This window comes from Myxocyprinus asiaticus, chromosome 3 (genome assembly GCF_019703515.2).
Source record: "Myxocyprinus asiaticus isolate MX2 ecotype Aquarium Trade chromosome 3, UBuf_Myxa_2, whole genome shotgun sequence".
Lineage (NCBI taxonomy): Eukaryota > Metazoa > Chordata > Actinopteri > Cypriniformes > Catostomidae > Myxocyprinus > Myxocyprinus asiaticus.
In genome coordinates, this window is record NC_059346.1 from 45495890 (window position 1) to 45523096 (window position 27207).

Consider the following 27207-nt stretch of genomic DNA (forward strand, 5'->3'; position numbering starts at 1 on the left):
ATGAGCTTGGCACTAGCTGGAAAAGTGTTTTTACATAGGCGTTTCCAAACGCTACCACTTTCTTCCTGCAGGGACTAAAGGAAAAGGAAGGGGGAGGTAGGAGGAGAGGTAGGGGGGGAGAGGAGGGATGCATGAGAACACCTTACCCTCTTTACAAGGCACATCCTCAGAGCACACCATTAGAAACCACCACTGCCACTACCAGCACCACCCACACTGTCCAACCAGCACTCAGCTCCAACACTGCCCCAGGACTGCAGGTAAGGGCATGGGCAAATATTTACTGCGTGTGCATGTGTAAGTGTCCATTGCAGTTAATAGTGCAGAATGTTTTGACTGGGAAGCCAAGACTAGACTAGACACTTGTTCCACAGCAAAACAAACCCAAACAAACAGCGTTGACCGCTTTGCTGACGCAAAGAGCTGGAGTGAAATGCCATAAAATTAAAGTAATGGTCATCCAGTAAAAGAAAATTATAGTACTGTTAGAAAACTTTCAGTCCAGCTGCAGAGAACAGCTGAAGCTTACTTTAGTCCAAAGAAGAACATTTTGTTAGTACAATGTCATATGATAAATTCATAAAAATGATGCTTGTATAATGAAAAAATACTGTAAATAAGTGAAGATATCTACTGGAATAAATAAATAGTTTTGATAAATCTGTCAGGTTTTGAAAGACCCATTAAAAAAATAAATAAAAAATAAACCTAGAAAATTAATGTGTGGTTTTAGTCATTTGTAAATCAAGAGGGCAATCAATTTCATATTAGGCTTAAAAACAGCTACTGACATTTATATTTCATACTGGATGATGAATGGAAGAGGGGAACCACAAGAAATCAAGGAGCAGCTCAGGGTGGACAGCATCCAAAAGCAATCAAATGAGAAAGCGGTTCATGATATGTAGCTAAACAATTCTAAAACAATTCCAAAGTACATCTTCAATCTCAACTATTTACTAAAGGTTAGCTATCTAAATTATGTTCATAAGAATAAATTATTTCATAAACTCAAGAAAGAGACACAATTTACAAAAGCATTTGTCACGATTGACCACTAACCTGATGTACATTTGAAATGTTTGCCTGTAGTTTAGCTGGTAGAGCATGATGCTAGCAATGCTAAGGTCATGGGTTTGATTCCTAGAGAACGCATGAACTGATAAATGTATAGCTTTAATGCACTGTAATTAACTTGGGATAAAAGTGTCTGGTAAATGCATAAATGTACATTTAAAGTTTCTTCAACAAACAGCATTGATTATCTGTTCACAAAGTTTCAGTTTCATCAGGAGTGTGTAAATATGTGTGCTTGTTTCCGAACTCAGGTGCGCACCAGTAAACCACACCTGAATCCACTAGAACATGTGGTTCTGGGGTATGGTTCATGTAAACTATGGTGTGGTGCACAATTCATCCTTATATCACAAAAGAGGCTACTGATGACTTATATTTTGCATATTTGTATAATGCATATCTCCGGATAATTTCCTACAGATCTCGTGCAATGCATCTGTGGCAGACAAACGCAAATGCAGTTCTGTATGTGAGAAGTTTTAGTGATAAATCCATAAGGGACAAAACATGAATAAAATGGTACAGCTGGCATCTTCTCATCCATTGTTACATGGCTGCAGAGGTAAAACGCTACATTGATAAAACATTGATGATGCAAATGTACTGCATTTCGGAACCAAAAGTACAATGTGAAAAGAGATCTGCAGATGCAGGTGGAAGGTGATATAATCAAACTTGGATTTGGGCCAGGCAATTGAACCTAGACACTTATTGCTAATCTGCAGGAAGACACTTACATGTTTTACCTGTCCTTAACTTTTTCCTGTCATGGGTCTGTACCCTTCTCCTATTTGATAGAAAGCAAGAAACAAGTGAAACATTGATTTTTCAAGGCAAGGCTATGAACGTGAAAAGTCTGTTGAGAACTAAGGAATCCTTCAGTCTGGTCCCTGAGACCAGAAGCTCTTCCAGAGAAGGATGAATCTGCTTCCAGCTCAGAGAAAGGGCTTGCCCCCAACTGGGGAATGGCCCTGCTGTCTGTCTGCTGCCAGGGAAAGAAAAACACCCCTCTTCCCTTGAGTGGAGGCCTCCAGTGAAGGAAGGAGGGGGGGCCTGGGGCCTATGTTTACTCTCTTTCGTGGCCTGGGAAGTTCAGAAGAGGAAGGTCTGTCTCTGCTGTTGCAGCCTCAGCGCGTGGTCTGTGGGAGATGAGTGTTTGGCGAGCTGGCAGTGCTCCAGCTGTGTCTGGGTTGTATAATGAACTCCATGTGCTCCTGTGGGTAGTTTAAGACACCTGTCACTAATATTTAGTGCCAGAAAAAGCCAGACTGCAAACAGAGTGAGACAATCTGTTTGCTTACTTTAAGGAGCCTACCTAATTGGATGTACAGGTCTGATGAGGAGACATTAGATGAAGGGGGGCTGGGCCAGTGCATGAATGAGTGTTTGTGTGGTTAATAGCTTTTCTGCTCATTTTTATGGTAGTGTCTTCTTTACAAATATCTGAATGCTGCGCTATGAATATTAGTTTTATGTTGCATTACTGAACACTTTTAATCCACAAGTTTTAGAATCTCATACTTCCTGTCACTAGCTGCGTTTCCACTATAAGCCCAAATAAGGGTGTGCTAGTGCGTGCCAGGGCCAGTTGCATTCCCACTGTCACTTCCGGGGCTTCATCTTGCTCATTTCGAGGGCTAGCTAGTTTCCAGAGTCTGATACCTCAGCTTGAGCTTCCCTCTTGCTTGTGAAATGGGCGGGGTGTGTGACGTTGGCACCAGGGCTTGTATTAAGGGCGGGTTTTAGGGCAACGCTGCAGGGCTATTAGCCCGATGGTGGGATTGCAGATTGATTTTGGTCTTGGGGCTTGAAGTCCGAGGCTATCTGCCCCGGCTGACCAATTGACAGCCCTGGCTTGCACTGGCCCAATAGTGGAAACGTGGCGACTGAGTGTCCCATGTGTGCTTGTTACTGTGTTGTGTATGTAAGAGATAATGCACAGTATTGTTAACACTGACATGGTGATCATGTCTTGTGTCATCCTGAAGGGGTTTATTTTACGGTAATGGCTTGCTGACTGTACAGTATCCTGCTTATTGCATGGCTACTTTCCAGTGTTGTATAAAGTATCCATTTGTCATACTTGAGTAAAAGTAAAGATAGCTTCAAGGAAATTGACTCAAGTAAAAGTTAAAGTAGCTCATGAGAAATCGACTTAAGTAAAAGTATTAAAGTAACTGATATTAAATTTACTTAAGTATCAAAAGTACAAGTAAATTGTATAAATTATGGAATAGTTCATTAAACCCATGGCAACTTATTTGATTGGTGGTGCTCATCATTTACTCACCCTCATGCCATCCCAGATGTGTATGACTTTCTTTCATCTGCAGAACACATACAAAGATTTTTAGAAGAATATTTCAGCTCTATAGGTCAATTCAATGCAAGTGAATGGTGGCCAGAAATTTAAAGCTACAAAAAGCACATTAAGGGAGCATAAAGTTATCCATACTACTACAGTGATTAAATCCATGTCCTCTGAAGCGATTCAGTTGGTTTTGGTTGAGAACAAAACAAAACTTATTTTCACTGTATATCTTGCCATTGCAATCTCTAGGTACGATCATGATTTCAAGCTTGATTTCACTTTCTAGTGCTTGACGCATGCACAGAGCCCTAGATGGCACTATAGGAAGTGTAATCGAGCTTGAAATCCTGATTGCCAAGGAGACTGCTAATGTCAAGATTTATAGTCAAAAAAGGAGTTATATTTTGGTCTATTCTCACCCAAAACCAATTGGATCCATTCAGAAGACATTGGTGAAACCACTGGAGTCGTATGGATTACTCTTATGCTGCATTTATGTGCTTTTTGGAGCTTCAAAGGTCTGGCCACCATTCACTTACATTGAACTGACCTATATAACAACGATATTCTTCTGAAAATCTTTTTTTGTTTGTGTTCTGCAGAAAAAAAAATCATACACATTAAGTGTATAAGACACAGGGTTTTGTGCTGAAATACTATGCGCAAAAGTGGCGCAACTTTTTGGTGAATTAGCCCCTAAGTTACTTTTCTCCAAATTTTCAATCCTTACAGGATGAGGATCTGGTCAAGGGCCCAGTGTGGGGAAAGCAGTCTGGTGCTGCTTGGTCTCGTAACATTGGCTTTCTCTCTGGGAAATCTCTCAAGCAGAGGACAGGTTTGTAACATTTTCAATTTCATTCTAAATTTTGTTCTTCTCCCTCTTTACCATGTGATGATAAATCAATACTGAGTATACATCAGAATACTACACTGTAATAATCTATTTCAAATATTCTAAATTGTAAACATTTTACAGTCTGCACTTAGCACAGGTATTGGTCTTCAGTTTCATTTTCTGAATGAACGCTTTATTTGCCAAAGGAAGAGGGTGTTGCGTCAAATAGTCTAGAGGACGGACTGGAGGTGATCACATACTGGTGGGGAGAATGGACAAAATGGACAGCCTGCACACGAACCTGTGGAGGAGGAGTCATGTCACAGGAGAGACACTGTCTTAAGCAAAGGTCAGTAGTTGTGGCACCAAACATCAGCTTAAGATATTACATTTTAGGCTATTATAAAGAATTATTTTCAGATTTATGGTAAGATTTAACTTCAAACTTTACGTAGATTTCAAACATAAGTATTTTTTATTAAGCATGAGGAAAAGAGAGTAAAATTTTGTTGGTAACAGATGTCTTATTTTGTTGAGCTGTTGGTAAACTAAATCTCTTTATTTCAAAGAAAGAAAACAACAACTGGTAAGGACAACATGACGTGCTCAGGCAATGCAAAAAAGTATCATCTCTGCAATACAAAGGTTCGCTTACAGTAGCTATCTTTCCTCACACAAATACACAACGCATCCCAGAATTGACAGCAATCCTTGGGCTAACTGTTAATGTCCTACTTTACAATAGACAGTGTCAACCAAATAGACAGTAAGGCAATATTCAGAATGACTCAACTGTTTGTGCTCAATGAATTACAGGAATGTCCTGCTACAGGGAGAAGCTTTAGAGAAGAACAGTGCTGGTCATTCAATTCTCAGGTTTACAATGGAAAATACTACCACTGGAAACCTCTATATCCTGGTATTAAACATTTTATTTAACTATGCAGTGTTGTAAAGATATCAATAATGTAAAAACACTCATCCCTATTTGTACCCCTGTAGATGACTACGTTCATATCTCCAGTAATCCATGCGACCTGCACTGCACCACCTCTGATGGCCAAAGACAGCTGATGGTACCTGCACGTGATGGAACATCCTGCAAGTACAGCAACTTCAGGGGAGTGTGTGTGAATGGGAAGTGTGAAGTAAGTGGATTAGATAGCTGTATCATGTGATTCACTGCATGTATACTCTGAGGTTTTTTCATCCCGTACTAGTCAGAGCTGTAGCCTTGTGGTCAGAGTCTTGGCTCAAGGTCCTTTCCTGATCCCGTCCCCCCTCTTCTCCCTAGTTGTTTTCTGTAACCCTCTTAATTTTGGTATCTATTAAAAGGGATAAAAATAGTGCGCCATTTCCGTCTGGCGCACTATAACAAATCTCATAGATTTACACAGAAGGAGGGACCTAATTCATGTATAGGGACCAGAATAACATAGAGAAGGTGGGTGGGCTCTTTTGACTTGGGGCAGTGTAGACAGCCCCCATGTGGGGCCCCAGCCAAATATTTGAACCAGAATATAGAGACAAGGAAAATAATGGAAACATTGTCAGTCCAACTCCAGTATTGTGGTGGTGACAAAAGGAAGCACCACTAACATTTTATTCATAAAATGTGAAATTCTGGTCATTATTTTGTAGGGATGTCCCCATACCGATACTGTATCGGAATCGGGTCCGATACCCCACTCACGTACTTGTACTCATACTCTTAATAATTCTCCGATACCAAAAACTGATACCATTTGACGTACGATTGTCATTACATAAACATTCAGCACACAAATTAAAATCACGTTATGTCCTAGTGAGATTATTTAGCCGCAAAAGTTGCGATTTAGTAAAATAAATATATAATTTGCATGAGCTATGAGCTTCAAATGTGAGCACTTGTGAATGTGTGGGAGGAGACAGTGTTGTGCCGACACCAGCTGCATGTACCTTTTAAAGCTCCTCCTTGACTCATAGATGGAAAACACCATCATGAGCATCGCACGCTCTGTTTGCAGTAGATGACAGCGAACAGAACACTCACGTTGTAGCGCGAGGCACATACAGTTTCCATTTTTTTTAATTCAATAGCAGCCTTTTGTGGTTTAATAATCACTTTGAGTCATGTAGCGACCGGCTTTTCTGGATTCACCATCATATCAACTCAGAAACACTTCAAAATAAAAGCTCTGTCAAAATAAAAGCTCCATTTAAATGTAAAAAAGTTTGACAGAAATATACCACTACTGTAAAGTTATGTAATATTCACTGTAATACTACAACTGCTACTACTACTACTACTACTACTACTAATAATAATAATAATAAATCAATAGTAATTGTATTATATTTAAGCAATATCATTGTGCTGTGATGTTCTGTATAAAAGTACTTAATATGATAAAAAAATTATACAATATTATACTGAAAATTAATTGTTATATTTTAATTTGATTAAAGTTTTAATTAATTCATTTATTAAAAAACACAATTTCGATGATAAATTTGAAATAAACTGTTGTAATGGAATTCAGAAAAAAAGAGAAAAAAAGAAAAAGAAAAAGAAAACAGGTATCGGACTTGGTATCAGTGAGTACCAAAAAGGAAGTATCTGTACTCTTATTCGGTCTAAAAAAAAATGGTATCGGGACATCCCTATTATATTGCTCTCAGATATTTTGCTCAAAGCTTTGACACTGTAAACTGTAATGTTGCAGCCTATTGGATGTGATGGTGTCCTCTTCTCCCCTAACACTCTGGATAAGTGCGGTGTTTGTCAGGGAGATGGGAGCAGCTGCAGCCGTGTTACCGGGAACTTTCGTCGTGGGGCTTCTAGTCTGGGTAATGTCATCTACACTGCAAATAATATTTTCTTATTTTCCAGCAAAAATATCTAAACATCCTTATAACAAGGAAAAAATACTTGAATGACATAAGATATTAAGTCTTGCTTATTAAGTTTATGCTTAAAACAAGAAGAAAAAAAACTGCCAATGGGGCAAGACAAAGAAACCTCTTTACCTTTGAATAAAGTTTTTTTTTTTCTTACCTCATTGGCAAATAGTTTTTTCTTGATATAAGCATAAACTTTACTAAAGTTTTGTTATATTTCTCTGAAAACAAGACAAAAAGTCATATTTCATTTTGCTTCTCAAGTAAATTTATCCTGTTTTAAGAATGTTTATATATTTAAAAGAAAAGAAAACCAAAATACTCACAAAGAAAATTATTTTTTGCAGTAAAATGTGATGCGCATCTTCAGTGTTTCTGTGTAAATATGTAGAGGATCCAGAATACTAATCAAGTGAACTCTGTATTTGAAGGCTATTCTTTCATAACGCAAATCCCAGAAGGATCATGGGACATCCAGATTATTGAGAGAAAGAAGTCTGCAGATATCCTGGGTGAGTAACTGTAATAATTTACACTGTACAATTTACAAACTCTAAACATTTAAATTGGAACAGTTTAAAAGAAATCAGGATACAGGTAAGTGTAACACTCTATGGCCAGCAGTTTATTATTGTACATTTGGTAAGAACATGCAAAGAATATTTAGGAGTTGTTCCCAAAATTAAAAATTCTTTACTCACCCTCATGTCTTTAGAAACCCTTATGGTTTCCTTTTTTCCATGGAACACAAAAAAGGAGATACCAATGCAACATGAAACAAAAGCAGATGGTGACTACTGGCTGTCAAGCTCCAAAAAGGACAAAAAGTACTAGAAAAGTAGTCTATATGACTTTTGTGCTATATTCCAAGTCTTCTAAGACATATGATAGCTTTGTATAAAGAAGACCAAGATTTAAGTTGTTATTCACTCCTACATATTTAAATCATGATATGTCATTGAAACCATGGAATTGTGAATGAGATCAGTGGTCTGTTCCTCACACAAAGCTTCCATATAAGCAGAGGCAGCTTAAAGTTACTCCATCTCTCTTTCCACACCCTGAAAAAAACATCTTTGAGACATGCTTTGTTATTTTCCAGCTGTGACTGACCAAGCAGGGAACTTTTTCTTCAATGGTGCCTATAAAGTGGACACCCCTCAGAACTTCCATGCAGCAGGGACCATCTTCAAGTACCGGCGGCCTACAGATGTGTATGAGACGGGGATCGAGTACATCGTGGCAAAAGGGCCCATCGATCAGCCCATCAATGTTCTGGTACTGTAGCCGTGGTCCTCCCTTCGCCGCCAAGGGCTCATGGGTAATCTCACTGGCTGGCTAACCATGGCTTTGACTTAGTGCAGGCCAAAGGTCTAATGGTTCACTCTGCATAAAGGGTAATATTGTGATTCAATGCCCCTGGAGGAATGATTCTAATTCTTTCACATTTAATCTTATGGATTTATGGAATGACCATAGGATGAAGGAGTATTTCAAGAGGAAGGGAAATGTTATGGGAGTATTTAACCACAATACCCTGTTATTACCAAACAGGAGCATAATATAAATGCAACACGCAGAACAACATAAATAGACATTTTGGGAAAGAGTAGTCCAGAAAGTTTATATAATGTTTTCCTGTATAAGAAAACAACATTAGAAAATTAGAAATGATCATTATTTAACTTATTAAATGGCTCTGTTGAATTCTTGATTCTGATTGGTCAATCATGGTATTCTGTGGTCAAATATTTTGTAAAATGACGGCTAAACTGTAGAATTGACTGTTGTCCCAGGCAACCGCCTTCCTACATAGCTGTGCTAGTTTCGTGTCTCTCTTATCACTCTGCATTCTCTTTCTTCTAACAAAATAAAATTATTTAAACTCAAATCAGTATTTCATGTTGATTTATGTATTGATTTGGTAAGTAGTCATGTAAAAAAGGGAGATTCTGTACAGTCACCCGGTCCTTATCGCAAAATATACCCCTGATTTTTTTATTAATTTTTTTTATTGTCTGACTGAACATTGTCCCTTACATACATGCATTTGTCTTTTTTTTCTCTGTGTTCAACTTTTGTGTCCTTAAAGGTCTGGAACCAAAATGGCCATAATCCTTACATCACCTATGAGTACACAGTGATGCGGGACTCACTTCCTTCAGTTTCCCAGCCCCCCATTTACACAGGTCCCAACGGAGGATCCAGTCTGGTTTCAATGGAGATTGGGAGTGCTTTACATCACAATGAAAGTGTATATGATAAGGCAGTCCCTAAGATGGAGGGAAACCATGTACAAACCGGGCCAAGACCTGTGGAGGGACAAAAGCCTGGCCAGGAGACCAATGAAGTGTACGAGACAGCTGCCATTGACTGTGAGCAGGATGCTGAAACACCAGTCCAGTTTACAGGTAGGTTTAAAGTAAATATATTAATGTAGTCTGAATTTATTAAATAACATCCTGGCCAATTAATATAAAAAGGCAAATGTAGCTTAAAGGGGTCATGAAATGCTATTTTTTTTTTTTAGAATTGTATTATCTTCCCTGAGGTGCACTGATAATGTTGTTAAAGGTTTTTGCATCAAAACAGTCATAATTTAGTAATATATGATCATTTTACACCCTGTCTCTGGCCTTCTGTCTGAAACGTTCGGTTTTCTCTGAAAGTTTTAAGCGCCTCCTTAAAACTTCAATGTAAATCACGCCCACTGTTATGATTGGCTAACATCATGCAGCCCCTCAAATTCAGCCATATTTGAAACTCAATCGGAAGAGAATGAACAAGCTTCACAACATTATAAATCTAAATTTCAGGGTATACACATAACACACATCCAACACATTGGATCCAAATATAAATAAAATATAAACTGTTCATATCAAGCACAACTGTTAACACTTAGCACCATAACTATCAATCAGTAATGACATTTGAAATATTCATGAATTAAATGGTTCATTTACGTTTTTGATTGTGTCCAAGTGTTTTTAACTGCCCCATCCTTCAATAACAGTTCCTTTGCAAAGCTTGAGTCGTATTATGACTGGTTCACAAGCAATCCACACTGACATGAGCTGAAAAAAATGCACACACATAGTCCAAAGCACAGTGAAATTTTGCACACACATAGGCGCACTGAGGTGCACAGCGCCGGAAACACATCAAAACAGTCAAAGACGTCCATCTAGTGTATGTTTACAAACACCAACAATTAAAAATAGCATAGATGTTCGAAAGAATGCATACAGGACGTGTTTGTGCTCAAAACAAGAAGAGGCAGAGCAGATGAATGAAAGAGAATTGCATCTCCTCTTCAGAGTTGTAACTTTACACCATGTCTTTTAAAAGAGGCGAGATACATGCAGGTGTCAAAGACGTCTGTGTAGTGCATGTTAATATACAAAAATAATTCAAAATAGTCCAGATGAGTCCCCTTTGGTGTACAGGAATAGTTGGTCACACTAGGCCTGTCTGTCCTGCTCTCTTGAACTGAGTGCCAGTGGGTGGGGCCAAAGGTGCAATGACATATGATGTGGAATGTCTAAATACAAATGAGCAATGTTTCATGATGTCACGAACAGACAGATTTCAAAACTAGATTTTTCAGCAGGGTGGTAACTATAAATGGTCTTTTTAGACTGAAGACTAAATTTTGTATATCTAAATATCGAGGAAATTTTGATTCTCCATTTCATGACCCATTTAAGTAGTTAGCCCCAAAATAAAAATTCTGTCATTATTTACTCACCCCCATTTCGATCTAAACTCATATGCTGTTATTTTTACAGTGGAACAAAAAAAGATAATTTTTGAAGAATATTAACACAGCTCTTTTTCATACAACTACTGTTCATAGTGGCCACTGTCAAGCTCATAAAAAGAGAGAGAGAAAAATAAACCACTAAAGTAGTACAATATATTCCAAGTCTTCTGAAATAATATGATACATTTTTGTTATAATCTGGTGTAACGTGTCAACATGCCATTTCTGAATTTGACCACAAACAAGAATTAGATTTCAGAACTTTGTATGGACAGCTTTTATGGTATTGTCATGTATTCCCTGTTTTTGTCTAGACTTTTATGTTGAAATTCTTGTTTAGTTCCTCGTTCCTGTTTCCTGTGTTAGTTTTGTAGTCCTTTGTAGTTTTATTTCATGATTGGTTCTCCCTGATTGTTTCCCCAGGTGTTCCTTGTTTTCCTTTGTGTATTTAAGCCCTTGTTTCCCCTGGTTAGTTTGTCAGTCTTCACATGTGTTGTCATGTTCTGTGCCTGGTTTCCTGAGTTTTGTTTAGTTTTATTCTGAGTACTTTATATTTTTGTTCCATTAAAAGCTGCATTTAGATCCTCATTCCTCGCCTGCCTCGTCACAGAAAGACTGACCAAAAATGGACCTAGTGGCCACCCGAATTCTGCTCCTTAAACAAGGGGACCGTCCAGTTGAGGATCACGTCTGTGAGTTTTTAGTGCTAGCAAATTTAGTGCACTATCCAGACCGCTCTCTGGTGATTTCCTTCCGGACCGGTCTGAATAGTGCACTGAAGGAACTAATGCCTCCGGCTGATCCTCACTGGACTCTCTATGAATATGTGGAGAAGGCTCTGGGACTTTGCGGTTCCTTTTACACAGTGGATTATGGCGGGAACCTCGGGCCAAAACCTGCATCTTCGGCCCCCTTGCTCCAAGCCTTCCACGGCCCCCTTGCTCCAAGCCTTCCACGGCCCCCTTGCTCCAAGCCTTCCACGGCTCCCTTGCTCCAAGCCAGCGCCCACGCCTGAGTCTGCTCCACGCCATGTCACAGCCAGAGCCAGCGTTGCTAGCTTCAGCCATCTGGAGGAGGAAGAGGAGAAGAAAGGATTCTGTTCCCGAGTCTCTGCCGGTGTTCACGCCCACAGAGGTCGTTCCCGAGTCTCCGCCCACGCCCACAGAGGTCGTTCCCGAGTCTCCGCCCACGCCCACAGAGGTCGTTCCCGAGTCTCCGCCCACGCCCACAGAGGTCGTTCCCGAGTCTCCGCCCACGCCCACAGAGGTCGTTCCCGAGTCTCCGCCCACGCCCACAGAGGTCGTTCCCGAGTCTCCGCCCACGCCCACAGAGGTCGTTCCCGAGTCTCCGCCCACGCCCACAGAGGTCGTTCCCGAGTCTCCGCCCACGCCCACAGAGGTCGTTCCCGAGTCTCCGCCCACGCCCACAGAGGTCGTTCCCGAGTCTCCGCCCACGCCCACAGAGGTCGTTCCCGAGTCTCCGCCCACGCCCACAGAGGTCGTTCCCGAGTCTCCGCCCACGCCCACAGAGGTCGTTCCCGAGTCTCCGCCAACGCCCACAGAGGTTTTTCCCGAGTCTTCGCCCACACCCACGACCACAGTGGTCGTTCCCGAGTCTCAGCCAGTGTTTACGACCACAGAGGTTGTTCCCGAGTCTCCGCCCATGATCACAGAGGTCATCTCCAAGTCTCTTCCCATGTTTGTAACCACGTAGGTTGTTTCCCAGTCATCCAGGACTCTTTGTCTCGAGCCTTCCATGACTTCGCCCCTCGAGCCTACCATGGCTTCGCCTTCCGCGGCTCCGCCCCCAGAGTCTTCCACGGCTCCGCCCCCAGAGTCTTCTCCTCCAGTGGCTCTGCCCGCTCCCCCAGAGACTATTGCTCTGGTCTCCTTGGTCTCCTGGCCGTCTGCCTGATCTGCTCTGGTCTCCTCTGATCTGCTCTGGTCTCCTCGGTCTCCTGGCCGCCTGCCTGATCTGCTCTGGTCTCCTCGGTCTCCTGGCCGTCCGCCTGATCTGCTCTGGTCTCCTCGGTCTCCTGGCCGTCCGCCTGATCTGCTCTGGTCTCCTCGGTCTCCTGGCCGTCCGCCTGATCTGCTCTGGTCTCCTCGGTCTCCTGGCCGTCCGCCTGATCTGCTCTGGTCTCCTCGGTCTCCTGGCCATCCGCCTGATCTGCTCTGGTCTCCTCGGTCTCCTGGCCGTCCGCCTGATCTGCTCTGGTCTCCTCGGTCTCCTGGCCGTCCGCCTGATCTGCTCTGGTCTCCTCGGTCTCCTGGCCGTCCGCCTGATCTGCTCTGGTCTCCTCGGTCTCTTGGCCGTCCACCTGTTCTGCTCTGGTCTCCTCGGTCTGCTGGCCGTCCGCCAGATCTGCTCTGGTCTCCTGGCCGTCCGCCTGATCTGCTCTGGTCTCCTCGGTCTGCTGGCCGTCCGCCTGATCTGCTCTGGTCTCCTCGGTCTCCTGGCCGTCCGCCTGATCTGCTTGGTCCTCACTCCCACCGGCTCTGCCTTAGTCTTCTGAGCCCCCAGCTCCACCTCAGCCCTCTGAACCTCTGGCACCAGCTTGGTCCTCCAAGCCTGCAGCATTGCCCTGACTCTCCATCCCTCCGGCTCCGCCTTGGTCTCAAGCCTCCCTGAATTTGCTTTGTTCCTCTGCTCCCCTTGCCTCTTGTACCCCCTTGAACTGCCTGTTTGCCCCGCACCCCATGGACAATTATTTTTATTTTATTTTTGTGTAGCGTCTGGAATCCGCTCCTTAAAGGGGAGCTCTGTCATGTATTCCCTGTTTTTGTCTAGACTTATGTTGAAATTCTTGTTTAGTTCCCCATTCCTGTTTCCTGTGTTAGTTTTTTTTTTTTAGTCCTTTTGTAGTTTTATTTCATGATTGGTTCTCCCTGATTGTTTCCCCAGGTGTTCCTTGTTTTCCCTTGTGTATTTAAGCCCTTGTTTCTCCTGGTTAGTTTGTCAGTCTTCACATGTGTTGTCATATTCTGTGCCTGGTTCCATGTTTTTTTTAGTTTTATTCTGAGTACTTTTTATCTTTTTGTTCCATTAAAAGCTGCATTTAGATCCTCATTCCTTGCCTGCCTCATCACAGGTATTTTTTTGTCCCCTTTGGAGATTGACAGTTTGGCCACTATACTGTTGTTTTATGGAGCTATTGTATGTCGAAGGTTCTTCAAAAAAATCTCTTTTGAAGGCCTAGATTAGGAGTAAATAATGATTGAATTCACATATTTAGGTGAACTATTTAATACAATACCAAATGAAGGATCCTATATCACCCTTTAAATTGCCTCTCAGCCTCACCTCTGACATCATATTTATGCACTGGAGTGCTGCTTTCACTATATCTAAAGAAAGTGGGGGACAGCCAAGAGAGAGTACATGGTTCACTTGGCAATCAGTGAGATGCCAGAGTTTTTAAAGATGCCTCTTTTTACTGGCCCTATGGAGTCCTTTATAATGCATAAGCTGCAACACAAAGATTAGCGACACGAGATAAAAAATTCAAACAGGCCTAGTATCTTCCATCTGCTGAAGTCAGAGGATTGTGGACATTTGTTGTAATGGCCTTGTGTTTGCCCTCGTTCTAACCTTGATAATTATAAATGAAGTTGTGTGTTCTGATGAAGGAAGTGGGTCTTGCTGCTGTGAACCAGCTAATTTTGATGGTGAACAGCATGGTTACACTTGTCCACCAGTGAGACCAGCACCAAATCACCACTAACCATTATAAACTAGCCTAGACTAGCATGGGAATTCCCATTGGTCTAAGCCAGCTTTTACTGCATTGAGAAAGTTTTTGGGATCTATAGAGTGCAACTACCTGGTTATGGAAGTAAAAAATTCTATTCAATTTCTCCATAAGCGAATTGATTTTTAAAATCATTTTCATGTAATATTCACCTTTTTTTTTTTTTGCCAATGTTTGAACGGCTTGTAACGCAACTTTAAAAATTAGCCCTTCCCGGACTTCCTAGGTTGCCTATTAAAGCCTGTAGACTGATTTTCATGCGAAGTGAGCGGGTTGGTTTTGCCGGGAAAATCCAAAGGATGTGACGTTTATGCACACTCCCGAGAGCCTTGCCTCAGTGCTTCTCTTCCGCTATTCAACAGCGACAACAAACTGCAACACTAGGTAATGTTATCTTAGAGATGGAATCCAGCAAAGTCTGGCTCCCAGCACAACACGACTCCAACACAAACTCAGAGTAAGCCAAAAACAAATTTTTATCCACTAAATCCCGTCTGGCGAAGAGGATGTGATTGTGGTCGAGCGAAAACTAGAGTGAACATCGGCAGGGCATTTGATTCCTGGAGGGACCTTCATTTGGTTTTGGGGATCAAAACTGACCCTGAATTAGCATTCATCTTATTGGACAGGTAAGCTTACATAAATGCAAAGCATGTGAAATATAGTGCCATAAGGCTTGATCTGTGTAATTTTAGCTAACTTGATCTTGCCTGCTAACGCTGACGAATTGCAAGCTACCTTGCTTCGTAACTTTCAAATCATTTCAACGATCTTCTCTTTATACTAAAAGTCAGGTATACAGGATAAATTTAAGCAAATACGCTGATTTTTTTGATCGTTGTAAAACATATGACATACATAACATACAATAGTGCAACATAACAGTGCAGTGCAACAGTAAACTGTCTGGTATAGTTCGGTAGTATGTAGCTGTATGTGTGTTTCAGTATGCTATGTTAGCTGATAAGTAGTTTTAGTTTAGTCTCAAAGTTTGTAGTAAAATAATCATAACTGTGTAATTTAAATTTTGCTACCTCATCGGTCAGCATGATATCAGTGAATCACGTTCAGTCTCTTTGTACGTTACGTCATTGTTTTGGATGCTCGCTTGCTCGCGTCCCTATGGAGTGTGTGCATGAGCGTGAGCACGAGCAACAGATAGCTGACTACAGTTCACTTAATGGCCACAGGTGTCATTAATAACAAGGGTTTCTGAATCTTACATACTGCACCTTTAACGTTAACTTCTAAAGACAGAACTGCTGAGGTTGTTAATTGATGGCAAATGCTTCTGATGAAGCCATCAGTCCCTGTTATTTCAACTTCATTTATAAAAAAATGGTGTTCAATAGCTGAATTCCTGGTGAAGAACTACACTTCTTGTGAATTCAGAAATTTGCTGCAAACAAAGTGCGCCAAAAGAGCTCTGCAGCGAACGCTCCCTCGCAGGACGCACTGTGAATGATGCAATCGAGTTGGCCTTCCTACACTTTTAAACTACTTAAATATTTGTGTATATCTTTTTATTTTGCAATGCAATTAACATATTTTGTTTCAATACTTATAATCAACAACTTAAAATCAATAGTTTGATATATTTCCATCGTTTTTAATTAGATTACGTAATTTGCGATGCTTTGTGGAATTTTAGTTCATTTCCTCATTAAAAATGGTAAATAATCAGTCTTTTTGTCTGATATTCAAATACTTTTTCGCTTGAAATCAAACCTTGTAATCTTGTGATTCATCTCAGATCTGGTTGGTTTTGTTCATGGCTTAGAACGCTTTTACGAAGGATTTTATGAAATCCTTATGGAAAAAATTCATGGGACAAACACTTAAGGAATGAAGACTGCTGAAAAAAGTGGATGGGCACTGTTGCACTCAACTGTAGATATACCCAAAGGCATACTAGAGCCCTCAAGCAAAATACATTTAGTCTATTTTAACACTTTTTTTTTTTTTTTTTTTTTGAACAAAGATAATTTAAGTCCTTCTTTTTTGTTTTAAAAGAGGGAAACTGCAGCTGGCCCAGTGCAGTGGGATCCCCTGATGTTGCACCAGTAAACAGACCTGCTGAGGACCTGGTCAACTCTGAAAACCTCATCTGGAGGGTACTGTTGGGAGAACGAGTTGGCTCAGATGGTGTTCTTGTCAACATCTCAACGAATCAACTTCTTACTCATCGGGATGGCTTGTCCTCTGAAGCAGGGCCATTGGAATTAGACTACAGCAGTTCTGAACAAGCGAGTCTTAATGGCTCACTGCTTGAGTTCACCTTGGGCCATCGCCGAAATGACACAGGGGACTTCCTTTCCCCAAACAGAACTTTTACTACCAGTTTACGGAACAGCAATCGCAACAATCGCACCAGGTAAATCATGCATGACCATGTTTGCTGAAGCTATTTCAGTAACAATGTTTAGTATTTATTTTGCTGACGCAATTATAATGTCTTTGTGGTGCCTTAAAAGGATAGCTCACCCAATAATGAAAAGTCTCTCATCATTTACTCACCCTCATGTCATCCAAGATGTGTATGACTCTTTTCTTCTGCAAGACACAAAAAAAGATTTTTAGAAGAATATCTCAGCTCTGTAGGTCCATACAATGCAAGTGAATGGTGAACAAATCTTTGAAGCTACATTGAGCACAAAAACGCAGCATAAACGTAATCCATAAGACAATAGTTAAATCCATATCTTCAGAAGCTATATGATAGGTGTGGGTGAGAAACAGACCAATATTTAAGTCCTTTTTACTATAAATCTCCTCTTTCACTTTCACATTCACACTTCTTTTGTTTTTGGCGATTTCGCATTCTTTGTGGATATCACCACCTACTAGGCAGGAAGGAGAGTTTGTAGTAAAAAAGGACTTAAATATTGACCTTTCTCACCCACACCTATCATATTGCTTCTGAAAATATGGATTTAACTTCTGAAGCTGTATGGATTACTTTTATGATGCATTTATGTGCTTTTTGGACCTTCAAAGTTCTGGCCACCATTCACTTACATTGTATGGACATACAGAGCTGAGATATTCTTCTGAAAATCTTTGTTTGTGTTCAGCAGAAGAAAGAAAGTCATACACATCTGGGATGGCATAAGAGTGAGTATATGATGAGAGAATTTTCATTTTAGGGTGAACTATCCCTTTAAGGCCAGCAAGGACACCATGCTGGTTTGTCAAGTGAAGCTATGTCTATTCAAACTTTTCTGTGCAAACCTGGCAGTTGCCTTTCACAATTTAAAGTAATTAGTCAATAGTCAGCAAACTGTTGACAAACCTCGACAATAAACTGTTGACAAATCTCATATAGGTCATAAAATCACAAAATAGGTAATTTTGATATTTTAATTGTTAATTTTATAGCTCTGTACTGTCATTGAATGTCAAATATTGTCTCATTTGTGTCCATTTTTAAAGAAATTTATTTACATAATTGAGAACTCCATTTATCTCCTAAGTTATGAAAGAGCAACCTTTCAGCAATAAAATGGACTAACTCCTAACCTTAACCTATTCATTGTAAGTGCTGAACATTGCACTCGATTCTCATTGGCACTTCGTTTCAAACACTTTTGATTTTGTCTTGGGAATACATTTTTATTTGTTACCAGTATTCAAAATTGTCACAATACAGTACATGCTGTTCTTGTAAATAACTTTTTTTAAAAGCATTTGCAAAGAACATACATCTAGAATAAATTTTTTTCAACCTGCTCCATCAAATTGTCACAAGATGCAGTGCCACTACAAAGGTCTTTCATATACTGGACAAATATCTTTATCAGTTGGCTCTTTTGGCAGTTAAATTGAGGTATGTCCCACTGCCCTCTGCTCTGGCTTAGGTTTTTTGTTAACACTCTCTGAGTCATTCAAAGAGTGCATAGGGTAGACAGCCAAGCGATGGCTGGTGGGATTGCATTCCATCATATTTATAATTCATGCTGAGTTCCCTCCACTGCGTCCAAACACTGCTTTACCAGCTCCTCTGCCAGAGATCATAAAGAACATCTCACAAACTGCCCTTATTCAAATCCAAAGAAGAAGAGAAAGATTCCAGGTGGGAAAGAGAAAGAGTCTGAATATAAGGAAAATGGCCTTCCTGAGAAACATAACTCAAGATTTTATTTGTGGGAAAAAGGTTCCATAGATCACTCGGGTACAGACAACGCTTGTCGCATCAGATAAATCCCAGGAATTTATCACGAGGAACAAATCGCATTTGCTTCTGTCTAGTTGAGAGAATGCACTGTTTTCCAGTTTTGACATTAGGTATGGAGTGTGACCAGGAATGGTAAAAATGTTAGTGGTTTTGTGACTTTAAGACCAGAGTGTCAGCTGGTGTCTCGGCATCAACAAACACAAATGTTCTGCCTAATACACAGTGCAGGTGGCTGTACCATGGCCTACTTTCAGAAATATTCTGTAAAGCAGAGCTATTATTGTTAACAAAAACTAAAACCACATGAAAACAATTTTATTAACTGAAATAAAAATAAAAACATAATTGAAAAAAAAAAAAAAACAACAAAAAAAAAAAAAACCTGAAGCTTAACTAGTATACTTTGACATGACTAAAATTAAAAAAAACTTTTTTTTTAAACCTCACAGTGATTTAGCATAACTTAGAAAACTAGTCTAAAACTGTCACTTAATTGAAAGGACAAATTGAAAATAATCTGAAATACAATATAAAATAAATTATAAATATAACGTATACAAATTACATTAAATTAAAATTAATTAAATTTTAAATTAAATAAAAAATTCAAAACTATAATAACTGCTGTAAAGTTGTGTTCTTTTTCCACAGAAACAACCAAAGACTCCTTCAGAAGAACAAACTAAGCCCTGCTGACATGTACCGGTGGAAACTATCTTCTCAAGAACCATGCAGCATGACATGCTCAATAGGTATTAATCAAGACATTAGAACTCATGGTACCTGCAAACTCCCAAATGCCACACATGCATGTAAACATTCTTGATAATTATGCTTGTGTGTTGAGTTGTTTTTATACAATACTCTTTCCTGAACAGGAGTGTCGAAATCATTTGCCATGTGTGTGCGGTATGATGGCATTGAGGTGGATGATGTATATTGTGATGCTTTGACTCGACCAGAGCCTGTTCATGATTTCTGCATTGGCAGAGAATGCCAGCCCAGGTGATTGTGCAACCATGATCACAGAAATGCAAAGGAAAACCAAATAAACCCAAAGTGATATTCACAATATCTTTATGAAGATTGCAACCCTGTCCTTGTGATTTTTTTCTCCATACAGTAAATGAAAAAGAGAACCACATTTAGTGCAGAGTGCCACCATTTAAAAATGTACAAGGTTTTGATGTTTGATAATGGGAATCTCGCCAAAGGAAAGCATTATTTCACATGTGGTAAATACATCAAATTAAAGAAACAGTTCACCCAAAAATGAAAGTTCTGTGGTCATTTACTCACCCTCATGTTCTTCCAAATCTAAATGGAACACTAAAGGAGAAATGTTTATGCTGCTATTTCCATACATTAAAAGCATTTCACGACTAAGGGTTGTCAATCTCCAAAAAGCACAAGGTGGGGGTGCTGAAGGGGGTTTCGCCCAGGGCACCATACAAGCTAGAACCGCTACTGATGCAAGTCAACAGGGCCCAAAACTTTGAAGCTCAAAAAAGCACAATAAGGCAGCATAAAAGTACTCCATACGACTCCAGTGGTTAAATCCATATCTTCAGAAGTGATATGATTGGTGTGGGTAAGAAAGAGATCAATATTTAAGTTCTTTTTTACTATTAATTCTCCTCCCTTTTCAGTAGGTGGCAATATGCATAAAGAATGCAAATTATCAACAGCAAAAGAAGAAGAACTCTTAAGGGAGAAGAGCACTTAGGATGGCTTTTTGAAAGTAGAGATTTATAGTGAAAAGGACGTAAAAATGTATGTTTCATATCATTTCTGAAGATATGGATTAAATCACTGGAGTCATATGGATTACTTTTATGCTGATTTTATGTGCTTTTTGAACCCAGTTGACCTGCATTGTATAGACCTACAGAGCTGAGATTATGACCCATTATTATTCACAGAAAACTGCCACTTTATTTGACTAAAAACTCCTTTTAGTTTTTAAGGCTTGCTCCTATAATTTCATGCATAGATGGGAGGCAAGCAGCTGGAGTGAGTGCTCTCGGACATGTGGAGAAGGATTCCAGTTCCGTCTGGTCCGCTGCTGGAAGATTCTAGCTCCTGGACTGGACAGCTCCGTGTACAGTGACCTCTGTACAGAAGCTCAGTTAGAGCGCCCCCCAGAGCGTCGGGCCTGCAAAAGCCCCACCTGTGGCCCTCAATGGGAAGTAGCTGAGTGGTCTGAGGTAGGCTGAAAAAAATTAAGTTTATTAACCCTTAAATGCATGGTAATTTTCCCAAACACTCTTACATATTCGGATCTTTAGAGACCCAGCACTTATATCTATCAAAAATGGATGTACAAAATGCAGAGATGGTGTTTTACACATATTTTCAAGACAATTAGAAAACAATAAAATAAAATATATTTTGATATATTTTGATGTTTTATTTTTCATAAATTAAAGAGATAATGTAACAAATCAGGAAAAATCAAGAATAACAGTAAACTTAAATAGATATGAAATAATTATTAAAAAAAATAATTTATGGAAGTGCACAAAAAAAAAAAAAAAAACCCAGACACTCCTACATACCTTGGGTCTCTTGAGACCCTATATATTTTTGGTACTTAAACCATTATATTTGTTTATTTTTTTATTTTTTATCGCACCCTGGGATTCAAACTAGCGAGCTAGCAAACTCCAGGGGTGGTAGCCAGTGTCTTTTACCACTGAGCTACCCAGGCCCCCCAGGCTGTCATGTTTGACAATATAAATTTTAAGACAAATTAGGATAACTGAAGTGCAGATAAAAACCTGATTTTGTTTGTTGTGCAGTGTCCAGCTAAATGTGGCCGCAGAAGCTTGGTTACTCGGGAAGTCAGGTGCTCAGATGAGACCCACACATGTGATGAGGCAACTCGCCCACTGTCTACCAAAAACTGCACAGGCCCTCCATGTGAGCGCCAATGGACAATGTCTGAGTGGGGACCGGTGAGACAATTCCTTAATAATAATTCTTTACATTTATATAGCGATTTTCTAGGCACTCAAAGTGCTTTACATAGGATAGAGGGACCCTGCTCAACCACCACCAGTGTGCAGCATCCACCTGGATAATGCGATGGTAGCCATAGTGCACCATTACGCTCACCACACACCAGTTGTTGATCGAGAGGAGAGTAGAGTGATGTAGCCAATTCAGGGATGGGGATTTAATGACCACAGAGAGTCAGGACCTTGGTTTAACATCTCGTCCAAAGGACGGTGCCTTTTTACAGTAGTGTCCTCGTCACTACACTGGGGTGTTAGGACCCACACAGACCGCAGGGTGAGCACCCCCTACTGGCCTCACTAACACCTCTTCCAGCATCAACCTTAGTTTACCCCAGGAGGTCTTTCGTCCAGGTACTGGCCAGGCTCAAACCTGCTTAGCTTTAGTGGGCAACCAGGCAAGAGCTGCAGGTTGATATGCCTTCTAAGTAAATAGTGGGCAAAATTTGAAGCACACATACATTATGTTGTCCGAGACAATTAATATTCAAAACTGTTTGGAAAAAACTTTAACACCATGTCTTAACCAGGCATGTCCAAAAGCGACAAGTGAAAGGACATTTTGCTGCTTGTCAGTACGGGGCACTCACAGAGATACAGTATGCATCAACAAAAGTGACTGGAATACAGTCTCCTATCAACTAACATTTGAGAGACTTGGTGACCTCCAGTGGTGTAAATCGCTGTCAATGCCCCTTGATCTCTTGCCTCTGTGACAATTGAGAGGACATTTTGTCGGTCACCTGGTTTCTGTTTCTGTGGAGTTGCACAAGGTAGCCCTGTCCACAGTAAAATCTCATCGGTCCGAAATCCCGCTCCAAATAACTTTTTATTAAAAGAATATTTCACCCAAAAATTATAATTCTCTCATCATTTACTCACCTTTATGTCGTTTCTTCCACAGAACACAAACGAAGATATTTTATTGGTGATATGTCTGTTTGTCCAAACAATGCAAGTGAATGGTGTCCAAATTTTCAAGTTCCAAAAAGCATGTAAAGGCAGCATAACAGTAATTCATGTGACTCCAGTGGTTTAATCCATGTCTTCAGAAGCATTCCAATAGATTTTGAGTGAGAACAGACCAAAATATAATTCTTTTTTCACTGTACATCTTGCCATTGTAGTCTCTTGGCACGATCCTGATATCAAGCTCGATTACACCTCCTAGTGCTTGACCAATACGCAGAGCACTAGATGGCGCTAAGAAGTGTAATCAAGCCTGAAATCATGATCGCCAAGGAGACTGAAGATGTTATGATTTCTAGTGAAAAAGGAGTTACATTTAGGTCTGTTCTCACCCAAAACCGATTGCATCGCTTCATAAGACATTGATTAAACCACTGGAGTCTTATGGATTACTTGTATGCTGCGTTTAAATGCCTTTTGGAGCTTCAGAGTTTTAGTCACCATTCACTTGCAATGTATGGACAAAAACACCTCATATCTTCATCAAAATATCTTCTTTTGGAAGAAAAAGAAAGACGTATGAGTTTGATACATCATTAGGGTGAGTAAATGATGAGAGAATTATCATTTTTGGGTGAACCATTCCTTTCAACTTCCAATATCTTCTCATTGGCTGTGATTGTGTCACGTCACATGTTTTGCTTTCAGTGTGGAACTAAAAATTACTTCACTGTCACTGAAAGTCTTGTCATGCCTGGTTATACAAGGTGTAATGCATTTTATTCATAGTGACTATGTCATTGAGAAATCAGAGACACAAAGGCATTTAATGTTTAAAATGTTGAAATGTTAACATTTTCTCCCGTCATTTCCCTGCAGTGCTCAGGCATCTGTGGGCATGGAAAAACAGTGCGGCACGTGTACTGCAAAACCCCAGAGGGCCGTGTGGTACCCGAGTCTCAGTGCTCACCTGAGAACAAACCTCTTGCCATTCACCCCTGCGGAGACACTGAATGTCCTCCACACTGGCTGGCCCAAGACTGGGAGAGGGTAAGGGTTATGGCTATTTATGCTGAAAGCATTTGATTTGTAAAGATTTCTCCAGTGACCATTCTCTTCTATCATCCTAGTGCAACACAACATGTGGGCGTGGTATGAAGAGAAGAACTGTGCTGTGTGTGGGCATCACGGGGGGGAAGGTCCAAATTCATGAGGATGAAGGATGTGACAGCAGCAAGAAACCAGCAGATGATGACACCTGCTTTGAGAGGCCTTGTTTCAAGTGGTACACAACACCTTGGTCTGAGGTGAAACATTTTGTCTTAAAGCTCAATGTAATTATTACATTGCAATGCAAGAATCTTTTGAGAAAATACTAAACTGCGTCCTGATATTTAACCAGTTATATACAAGAGCCTAGATACCTAGATAATTTTTTTCACACCTTCAGCATCTCATATTGTAGTTAGCAAAATTATACTACCTTCTAAAATAAATAATTGTGACCAGAAATGGAGGCAATATTGCACGTATCCTTCATGCATAAAGCAATCCCACAGTACGCTTGGCTTGGCAAAAAAAATCAGACAAAGCCAAGAGAAATATGTTTAAATGTACATTATATTATTCAACACCAAAAAGTAGTGATAATAAATTATTTCATCCAGTGTTATTCAAGGATCTTGGGCAGTTCATGTGAGGAGTGCTATTCGCATGGCAAATGAGGAGCATTTCAAATCAGTATTGCTAAAACATTGAATGCTATTTATGTAGATGGCTCCGCATATAGGCATTAGACAACAAGTCAGTGCATTAGGTTATGAGAAAAAACAAATGTCTGTCTTGAGTCTCTCTTTTCCAGTGAGTGCTCATCAGCTTGAGGTAATCATTTTTTCATTCTTGTTTTGAAATGTATCTTGAAACAGTGCACCAAGACTTGTGGTGTCGGTGTGCGAATGAGGGACGTGAAGTGTTACCAGGGAAGAGAGCTTGTTCGTGGATGTGACTCTTTGACCAAACCTGTTAACAAGCAGACCTGTGCACTCCAGCCCTGCCCCACAGAACCACCAGGTGGGCCTTAACATGAAATACACTTTGAAACATTGGGCTCTATTTTCATGATCACGCTTAGCACAGCGCTACGCGCAACGACTGTGCGCTACGTCTTATCCAATTTACTTGAGAGCTTTAATTCTAAGCACAATTTTCATGCCAGCACAAATCACAAGTGGGCTTGGGTGGAAGTTTTTGCGCTATCTGTGGGTGCGTGCGCACAAACTGTGGGTGTATTGTATGTAAATGAAGTGGCGCAAAGTGCAATTTGGTATTTTCTTGAGAGACGTTTGAGAAGCACATCTTTTCTCAGCGCTAAGTCTAAAATCAGTTCCTGCATTTGCAGTTTGGAGATTCCACCAGCAGGTGGTAATAAAATTCATGTCCAAACTCTTAAAATATAGTGGAACATCAAATAATGTCCCTGAAAATCACTGTTGCAGCCGTTTTATGAAACCAAAATGTATGAGATTTGTGTTAAACTTTCTAGAGGTCATGGTTTATTTTTCAGTTATTATTATATTTATATTTACAATTGCATTCATGATCTAATTTATATTGTTTTTTTTCCCACCTGTGTATTTTAATTATATTTTTGGTTAGTTTGAAGTGTAATTTGAATTTTGAAATATTTGTGGTTTAAATTTTTTGTGTTTCAATAAATGAATAAATTTGTTCAAAATCAAAATCGACCGGTAGAACTGAAGTGCATCACTGTTAATACTAGTCATGAATTGTGTGGCAGTAGATGAAAATGAAATTATAATAATGCTTACATTCTCTACAATTTAACGGAGCCAACATCTAAATCCTGATGCTGTCATAGAAATATGCTTGACATTCAGTAAGGACGCAGTTATTGCACAAAAGAACGTAAGTCAATATTTGTATTCTACTAATTTATTGCTTACAGTCCATTTACACTACCAACTTCTTATAAATTTGGTTTCGTTGTTTATATAGTGCTTGACAGGAAATGAACTATATAAAATGACGAAGATGGTGCAATAACCGGAGAAAAACCTCAAAATTAAATTGCACTTGACCCACTAGCGCTTTGCTTGAGCAATTTTGCCAAACCCACTTGCACCTAGACTTAGCGCATGCTTGCATGAAAATACCAAAACTTCATGGCCATGCCCATTGACTTTGCACATATAACTTAAAGCATAGCGCAGCGCTTAGTGCTAGTGCTCTTAAAATAGGGCCCGTTGTCTTCTTATTGTACTATTACAGTGTCATTCTTAAAGGTGTTGTAAGTGATTTCTAAAAACCACACATAAAGTAACTCTTTGTAATTCAATTTTACCTGACAGATATTCTGAAATAGGCACTGCACTTGTTTAGTCAAATGGAACACTAGCCAATTGGAGAATGCTCTCTGCCTTTTACATGTTTTGTTGCTCCTCTAGATGAAAATTGCCAGGATCGTCCGACCACCAACTGCTCACTAGCTCTGAGGGTCAATCTGTGCAGTCACTGGTATTACAGCAAGGCCTGTTGCCATTCTTGCCGCAATCTCCGAGCTTCCTAGTCCTAAGATAGTGCTGAGAATTTTTCATAAACAGCCTGAAATAAGAGCACTCCATAAAAGTAAAAGCACACATCCAGGAGTTAGAGCCTGGATGTGTTGAATCAAAGAATTCAGGCAGAGTTTCCACCTGTTCATGACATTAATATTGTTCCTGGTCTAGGATTGGAGCAAAGGAGTGCAAAGAATGTTTCAATCAGTATTTGTTTATATCTTAAGCTAGCTACAGTCAGTATTACAAAAATGATACCTACTTTATGACAATGTCCTGTGATTTTGGAATGCATGAAGAAAATATTAAATTATTTGGGTATTGCTCAGAGGATTATATTGCATGTCATAAAAGTATTTATTATTCATCAGATTTATTTGGACATTTATTATCTGGCAGTGGTAGAGGTCAATACTGAATGTTACCTCTGGCTGAGAAGGCTGATTTAGTACTGTACATCCACTGCTGGCTCCTAAACTTTTTCTGTTTACTTTTATCCTGTTTAACTATTTCTAAACCTATGCTTATGTTAATTTATTTGTAAGAGCAGGTGTTCTGCTATCACATGTTTTCTTCCCATTCTGTCTGTATCCAATTCAATAATTTTTGTGTCATTAATTTTGATTGATGATTGATTCAGCAAAATGTAAAACGTGAGAAGAACACCTGAGAGCTTGACATATCTTGACGAGTCATTTCTTCCTTGTCATTGAGTGAGTCCTAACACTTGAACATGCTATAATTAAAAATGTATCCAGTTCATATATTGCTTCATTAAGACATAATAAACATAATATATTGTAATACGTTACCTCAAGTAAAAAAAATCATTTAATTTTCTTCTGGATTTTTTTTTTTTTTTTTTTACCTATACAATATCTCAAAATACTATAAATATTATATTCCAAC

The 27207-nt window shown here is 39.8% G+C and overlaps 1 protein-coding gene across 1 annotated transcript; it reads left to right on the forward strand.

The window, feature by feature from the left end:
* LOC127425232 (ADAMTS-like protein 2) lies at nucleotides 1–27071 on the forward strand. Its single transcript, XM_051670976.1, is given in 21 exon segments — nucleotides 1–67; nucleotides 70–223; nucleotides 1523–1546; nucleotides 4121–4223; nucleotides 4430–4572; nucleotides 4793–4868; nucleotides 5040–5142; nucleotides 5226–5371; nucleotides 6932–7055; nucleotides 7538–7618; nucleotides 8209–8384; nucleotides 9199–9517; nucleotides 16637–16997; nucleotides 19449–19549; nucleotides 19676–19802; nucleotides 20791–21004; nucleotides 21599–21754; nucleotides 23603–23773; nucleotides 23854–24030; nucleotides 24649–24793; nucleotides 26188–27071. Coding segments are annotated over 21 exon segments (3090 nt in total). The 3' UTR covers nucleotides 26310–27071.
* The last annotated feature ends 136 nt before the right edge of the window (nucleotides 27072–27207 follow it).